The sequence below is a fragment of the Mus musculus genome, chromosome 2 (assembly GCF_000001635.26).
Source record: "Mus musculus strain C57BL/6J chromosome 2, GRCm38.p6 C57BL/6J".
NCBI classification, from domain to species: domain Eukaryota; kingdom Metazoa; phylum Chordata; class Mammalia; order Rodentia; family Muridae; genus Mus; species Mus musculus.
This window is the reverse complement of record NC_000068.7, coordinates 53184185-53191585: the sequence shown is the minus strand read 5'-3', so window position 1 is coordinate 53191585 and position 7401 is coordinate 53184185. Positions and strand designations below refer to the sequence as shown.

At 39.0% G+C, this 7401-nt stretch overlaps 1 protein-coding gene across 10 annotated transcripts in view; it reads left to right on the top strand.

Annotated features, from left to right (window-relative positions):
* The first annotated feature begins 147 nt into the window (after window positions 1–147).
* Prpf40a (pre-mRNA processing factor 40A) overlaps window positions 148–7401 on the top strand; it is a 56737-nt gene continuing 49483 nt past the window's right edge. For 4 of the 10 annotated variants that reach the window (NM_001371020.1, NM_001371019.1, NM_001371018.1 and 1 more), the window contains exons 1-2: window positions 332–437; window positions 1486–1617. In NM_001371020.1, the coding sequence (NP_001357949.1) occupies window positions 354–437; window positions 1486–1617 (216 nt within the window). In that variant the 5' untranslated portion in view covers window positions 332–353. Of the gene's footprint in view, window positions 564–1485; window positions 1618–3058; window positions 3139–7401 lie in introns of all 10 variants that reach the window. The other 6 variants (NM_001371016.1, NM_018785.3, NM_001371015.1 and 3 more) reach the window with 4 other exon arrangements.

Sequence of the window (7401 nt, the reverse complement as noted above, 5' to 3'; positions counted from 1 at the left end):
AGGGCGAGGGGCTGGACGCCACTGCCCCACCCCCCGACGGGGTGCGGTGGCCCGAACCCGGGAATCTGGGTCCCCGCCGTGTCCCCTTTCCTGGGGGAAGTTGGTAGAGTTTCCCCGGCAGAGCACTCGACGCAGAAACTTCCTCCGTCCCCCCTCCCCCCCCCTCCATGCAGGCGACGCCGAGCGAGGCAGGGGGCGAATCGCCGCAGAGCTGCCTGTCGGTCTCGCGCTCTGATTGGACAGTAGGGAAGCCTGTCAGTTTATTGGCCCCGCTGATCCCGCCCCGCAGCTCAGGGCAGCCTTTACCCTTTGGCCCCGGCGGGCGCCAGCCACTCAGATCGCTTCTTGTTGGTATGTGCAGCGGCAGTGGCCGCCGACGGAGCAGTCTGAGCCCGACGATGAGGCCGGGGACTGGAGCCGAGCGTGGAGGCCTCATGGTGAGTGAAATGGAGAGCCAACCTCCCTCGCGGGGTCCCGGGGACGGGGAGCGGAGATTGTCCGGCTCAAACCTGTGCTCCAGTTCTTGGGTCTCTGCTGACGGCTTCCTGAGGAGACGGCCCTCGGTAAGGGATCGGCGGGGTAGGGGAAAGCGGCACAATGAAAAACCGAGTCAGAGAAACAGGAAGCTCTCTCCAAACGGAGAAGAGCATATCAGGAAGAGAGCTGCAGATGGTGGGCTACGTCCCAAGGGGGAGAGATGGAGGGCGGGAACACACAAAGAAATAGGTGGGACCTTGGACTTGCCAGTGGTCTTGGCCTAGGTAGATAGATGCCTTAGGAAGAAGGAAGGTGCTGGGCCCCGGGCGGACTGTGCATCTGAGAGCCCCAGGCTTGACTTACAGTAGGGACACTTAAGTCTGTGGGACTTAAGGAGCGGCTGCTGCGGTCTTATTTCTCCGGGAGTGGTGGTGATTTGCAGGGCTTGGGGGATTCGGTTGGGAGAATTGGCTGCGGATACTTAGTTTCAAGCCAGGAACAATGGAAGTATTATATTTTAAGCTCCCTAAAACGGCATGAATTTGTTAGTGTCTGGGACAGTTTAACTCTATTAAAACATTTGTGAAGTACTCTTGGGTACCCGCACTCTGTTTTAGGTCTTGTCCATATGAATGTAATTTTAAGTAGTATAAGCTGGTTATGTGTATAAAGGTGACGGAAGTTGTGTTCATCGTAATAATTTTTTAAGTTGGAATTCAATACATAGTCACCAAGTCTGACCAGTCATTTAACAGTTTGTTAAGTCATTGGAGAGGGGTTGTAATCCGCTAATGGGTTTAACTTTTCCATTATTTTGTAAATTTTCAGGCCCCATCTAATAATCACTGTAGTGTAATTAAGATTAACTTCAGTATATGCTAATACTGTAATTTAATCACAGTGATTTAATATTGTGCCTTAATTGATGGGTTTTAGTTGTTGTTTTTGAAATGACATTTTAAAGAAGCATTTAACTGTCTCTCACTCTCCCTTTTTATTATTTTTCAGATGGGGCATCCTGGCATGCATTATGCACCAATGGGCATGCACCCTATGGGTCAGAGAGCAAACATGCCTCCTGTACCTCATGGAATGATGCCACAGATGATGCCCCCTATGGGAGGGCCTCCAATGGGACAAGTAAGAAGACGCTTTCCCTTTGGCTTGCTTAGTTTTGTTTGAGTGTGTCGAGATGTATTTAAGATGTAAGTCAGTGGTGTACTTGCAGCCCTTTAAAGGTTAGTTTATATCCACGTAATGTCTTCAAACAAGACAAAACATTACATTGCTCATGTCTGTAACCAAATTTTGAATGTAGTAAGACTGTATGAGAAAAAATTAACTGACTTCCTCAACAAAATTAAGCTTTAAAAAAAATAAGCCGGCTGTGGTGGCGCACGCCTTTGATCCCAGCACTTGGGAGGCAGTGGCAGTTAGATCTCTGAGTTCAAGGCCAGCCTGGATCTATAGACTGAGTTCCAAGACAGAGAAACCCTATCTGGAAAACCAAGCAAATAATTTAAAGTGAGAGTATACATCTAATCTATTTAACTTAGTGACTTTATTTCAGGCATTATAATTATTAATGGTCTAGGAGTAAATATATATCAGAAGATAATCGTGGTGAATGTGTAAAGCCTAGCATCAGAAAAATAGTAGTTACTTGGGGTTTTCATGTAGAATGAATTTTATTCTTGGAGTATCTTCCTCTTGTTTGGGGTGCGGAGGGATTTTCTGCTCTATTACTAATTCTTTCCTGGACAGTGCCAAATAGGTAGCTCATTTTCTACTTAATTTTTGAATGATAATTGCTTCTATACTCCTACTTGTGCGTTGCCCCTTGAATCTCTAGCACAAATCGTAAATGGACGTTTTTTCGTAGGAGTGATTGGATTAAAAGGTTTTAAGATGACTCAGGAACACGGGTAGAATTTCTAGAGAAGTGGTCAAGAAAGACAAGAGCTTGAGGTGCATCAACAGTTCTGTCCTATGCTAGGTTCTATATAATACACTGATTCTTAGGTGGGCTGGGTTATTCCAGTTGAATATCTTGATAAGTCATGAAATTTTTGATTAGCAGAATATTTTAGAAAGCCAGTTGTATATTTTCTTTTGCTAATGAGTACTATTGAGTTTGACGATGGTTTGAGCAATGAAGGCTAAAGTTACTGGTGAAATTACAGGGGGAAACAGGAACTTGTGTTTTTTTGTTTGTTTGCTTTTTTTATTTTAAAGAGTAGAATGGCTCAGTGTTAAGTGGTTTTCTTTTATATTTGGAATATAGCCCTTAATTTTGGATAAGAAAATTGTATTCAAAGGCACCAAACTGAAAAGATTCTGCCTGCAGGAGTTCCTTATAGAAAAGATTCTTTTGCTCTGTTACTCTCGAATAATAATACTTTAAAACTCCCTAGGATATGCAGAGACAACTCTTGATTCTTTTTCTGTATCTTTCCATCTCTAAGCAGCACAAAACCCTTCTTGTTTTCTTGGTAGAGCTGCTCTAACTAGATAATGAGCTTTAAAAAATATTTATTCTCTAATGCTCTGGTTCTTATTTAAAATTAGTTTCTTTCCACAGAAAGATAAAATAAAACAATTTGCTACTGCCAGACGCTTCTCTCTTTTCTGGGGCCTTCTGTGTCCATTGGGCCAGGCAAGGTAAGTTTGCAAGGGGTTGGCCTGCTTACCCTTGCTGTCCCGGTGCTGTTGCACTAGCAGTCCTGAGATGCCAGCTACTCATTTTTAGTACAGTGCAGATTTTACTTTATTTTTTTAAGTAATTGGCATACACTGGTCACAGTTTGTTTTGTGGCCCCTTCTCTTTAGCTGTGCCAGTGACCATATTCCTAATTAGTTTACTTTATACTTACACACTTCAGATATTTTGACTTTTGCTTCATGGTTTTCTACTATTATTAATTTTTTTTTTAGTCTAATATGTTCTGTGCACCTGACTGTTTAAATGTTTAGCATTCTTCCTCTGTGAGGATAATGAATACTTTGGGAGACCAGATCTGAAAGTCTCAAGAAAATTGCTGTTATTTTCTCAAAATTAGGTCATTATCTAGTGCCCACTTCCTACCTAAGAGTATGGGTCCTAGCTTATGGTAAAGCTAAGCTGAATCCTTAAGGGCTCCAGGATTCTTTCTCAAAGCTCTGTGTACCTTTTCTTAATGATGAACTGATTGTTTTCCTGCATCATTTCTTCTCTTTGCATATGCTCTGGATTATTAATAGTAATTATAATGAGAAGATAATTGAGAAGAAGCAGGGTACCTGTATAGTTTTGCCATCCATCTTTTTTAAAGTTTGTTAAAAACTTTTAGATTTTCGGGACTAAGGGCTTTATAATCTTCAAAAATAGTTGATCTTTTATAACTGCAGAATTCTGTGGCCATTATTTCATCTAACATGGGCTTATAGTACATGAAAAATAAATTACAATTTCCAGACCACAAGCAGACTTTTTGCCTTGTCATAGTCACATTTAACACGTGAAACAACTATATAGTTACTTATAGAGATAGCATGTACATTGTGTTAGGTAGCATCCAGAGATGATTTAAATTATACAAGATGTCCATATATGCACATATTATGGCTTTTTTTTTTAATGCAAGGGAAAAAAAGGTGTGAATTTTGGTATGTACCAGGATCCTGGAACAGCTCAGCCTCCTGTTATCTGCTGCACTGCCCACATTTAAGTTACTTGGCTTAGACCAGCCAAAGATAAAGAAAATGCTAGATTATTGTGGTCTTTGAAATGTTACTGAATATGACAAGACATTGTATAGCTTCTTTATAAAACAGTATGCAAACTAGACAGTAATGATCTAGGGTTAAAAAAGGGTTTGCAAAGTTAAAATGCAGCCAGTTACTTCAAGAAGTGATATGTTCGCGATTTTCTACCCTTAATGTATAAGATAAACTAGAGTGCCATTTTCTCCAGTTCAGGCTGAATCGATTAGCAAATACCTAGAAATAACAAGCATAACTTAACCATAATTGCTTTCAGGCTTATCTCAATTACCTATCATATAGGTTAAATTATTGCCTCCTGATGCACATATCTTTGGGGAAAATTATGCTTGTCAGTTACACAATTAAAAGAATATACTACTGAAAAGGACCGTACAAATAAATCAGATAAATGAGCTTTAAATAGTATGTGAGAGAAGGAACTGTTTTTGGAGGGGTCTTTTTTTATTCTTAAATATTTACTGAAAAAATTTTTTTGCATAGTAACAATATTCAAAACATTCCAGTAGAAATTTCTGTTAAAATATGATTGTGTATAAAGCTGTCTTTCTCCATATCCATTCAGAATAAAACATGTTTTGTCTTTAAAGTATTTTCTTTTCCATTTTCCTTTTCTTTTTGTATGTGCTTTTAAATCACCAAGAACATAAAATTTTTTGTACTTTTAATCAGCTGGCTTTGCTTTTGCCCAACAGAGTGCCCCTAGCTGGCTCTGTTCTTGATTGTAACTCTCCTCTGATTTATAGAAAGAATGAGATGAGGTCTTGAGCTCCTTTCCAGAGTTAATTAACACTTCATGGTTCAATTTTCTGACTTTATCAAACTTTCATGGATTGATTTGGAAGTCAAAATCTTCCTAAGTAATTTCCTGTTTTGGGGGTAATTTTTTTTGATATTACATTAGTGAGTAGTTACATCTTAGAAATGAATTTGGCTTTCTTAACTTTATTACTGAGAAGACAAACTCACAAATCTGTAGCACCCAGGTTGTCCTATCCCGTGCCTTGGAGACTCAAACTGTTTTTGATCTGGTTTTCTTGCTTCAAGGCTAATTCTATCACCTATCAAAAAATAGAAAGTAAATTGTATTTCTTTGCTTAAGAATTCCCAGTATTGTATATCTGTGACCTAGTGTCTAAATTCCACAGCTTTAAGTTTGAAAGATCTTCTGTAATACACATCAAAGCAACATTCAATGATGCATGTTTTTATACTCCCTAATACAAGTTCGTACTAATCTTTTCATGGTGCCTTAAATGGTTATATTAGCTCTTGACTTTAAGCTTCTCTGCTGTCCTTGCCTTCTTGCTTTCAAGATCGCTATCACCGTGACATCTTTGCTTGCTTAAATTATTTTCTCGAACAGTTTGAACACTCTTTACCTCCTTTCTAAATTATTTAACACATTGATATGTTTGGAATTTTTACTGTTTTATTTTGGCACTTAGTGACATTTTCCTCTTTTATTTTTCCCTTAATGTTTTCTGATTTGCTATTTTCCTAACAAGTAATAGATTATAAGGTCTTAGCAAGAACTGAATTGTTCTTGTTAAGAATTGTCAGTGCTGAGCACAGTTCTTGGTGCATTCTGGGTGCTCAGTAATACTTGTTGAATGAATGAAATGAGTAAGTAGATACTATTTCCTACAATGGACACTAGAAAGTAACTGATACATGTGTGTCTAGAGGTTACTTGTGACTTTACATTGTCCCTGCTTTTAGTATGGGAATCGTATGGTTTTCTCATTTAGCAAAAATAGATAAAATGAAATAAATGAGGTTTTTTGGGGTCTTGTTTTGTTTTGGTTAAGAAATCTAAGCCAGGCAGTGGTGGTACACACCTTTAATCCCAGCACCTGGGAGGCAGAGGCAGGCAGATTTCTGAGTTCAAGGCCAGCCTGGTTTACAGAGTGAGTTCCAGGACAGCCAGGGCTACACAGAAAAACCCTGTCTCGGGAAAAAAAAAAGAGAGAGAGGGAGGGAGAAAGGAAGGAAGGAAGAAAAGAAAGGAAAAGAGAGAGGGAGGAAGGAAGGAAGGAGGGAGGGAAGGGAGGAACGAAGGAAGAAATCTAAATGCTTCCACTTACTGATATGCACGTGTATTTCTAGCTGTGTCATGTCATTGAGAATGAAATCTTGCCATTTATGTCTTTATAACATAAAAGGCTTTGCAGAGATAGTCAATCCATTGGTATTTAAATTTATCTCGTGCTCGCTTTGGCAGCACATATACTAAAATTAAATTTAATCTCATTAATGAGATGCTTTATTTTATTTTTAATATTAGCCGGTCATTAAAAGGCACATAATAATTTTTAGGTTATCTACTTGAAATCCCCAAATCTAGGTAGTTTCTTTGCATTTACTTCTCAAGCAGATACTTTTCTTTATAAAGAACATTATCCTGGGGCAGATGTTTTCACTTTTATACTGTGGTTCGATTTTGACTGTTTTGCTCATAAGACGACAAATGGGCTCATTTCGGTTACTATTTAGATGGTAACTCGTTTAAATATAAACTCATTCAAAACTTGAAATGCAGCAATATTTTTAAGTACTTAATGTTGGAATGATCCAAGAAGACTTTCCTCTTTTGATAGAATGGACTTTATCTCTCTCTTTGAGATGATTGTGAGTCTCACATGAAAGTTGTAAAAGTGTTGCTAGATATTTTTCCGTCTTGCCCACCACCTTGCAAGGAACATTTCAGTCATGCATACTACCAACACTTAGTGAACTTTCTAATACAGATGTGTACTAGGAGACCTTCACCCCACTTTTTCCAGTGTTTACCTAGAAAAATGGACCTGTTTTGAAGGTTTGTAAGTAAGAATGGGTAGATTATGTTCTCTTGTTGAAGTTGTTCCTAGTTTTTCATTTGGTTATCTTATATCTTCATATTTTGTTAGACATCTATGTCTCTTATTAATGTTCTTAGTATAAATATGGCATGTGTGTCTTGATCTTAAAAGAGCATGTGTGAATTGATTGGCATTACTGAGTGTCTTAATTAGGGTTTTACTGCTGTGAACAGATACCATGACCACGGCAACTCTTAATAAAAAAATTTAATTGGGGCTGGCTTACAGGTTCAGAGGTTCAGTCTATTACTATCAAGGTGGGAGCATGGCAGCATCCAGGCAGGCATGGTGCAGGAGGAAC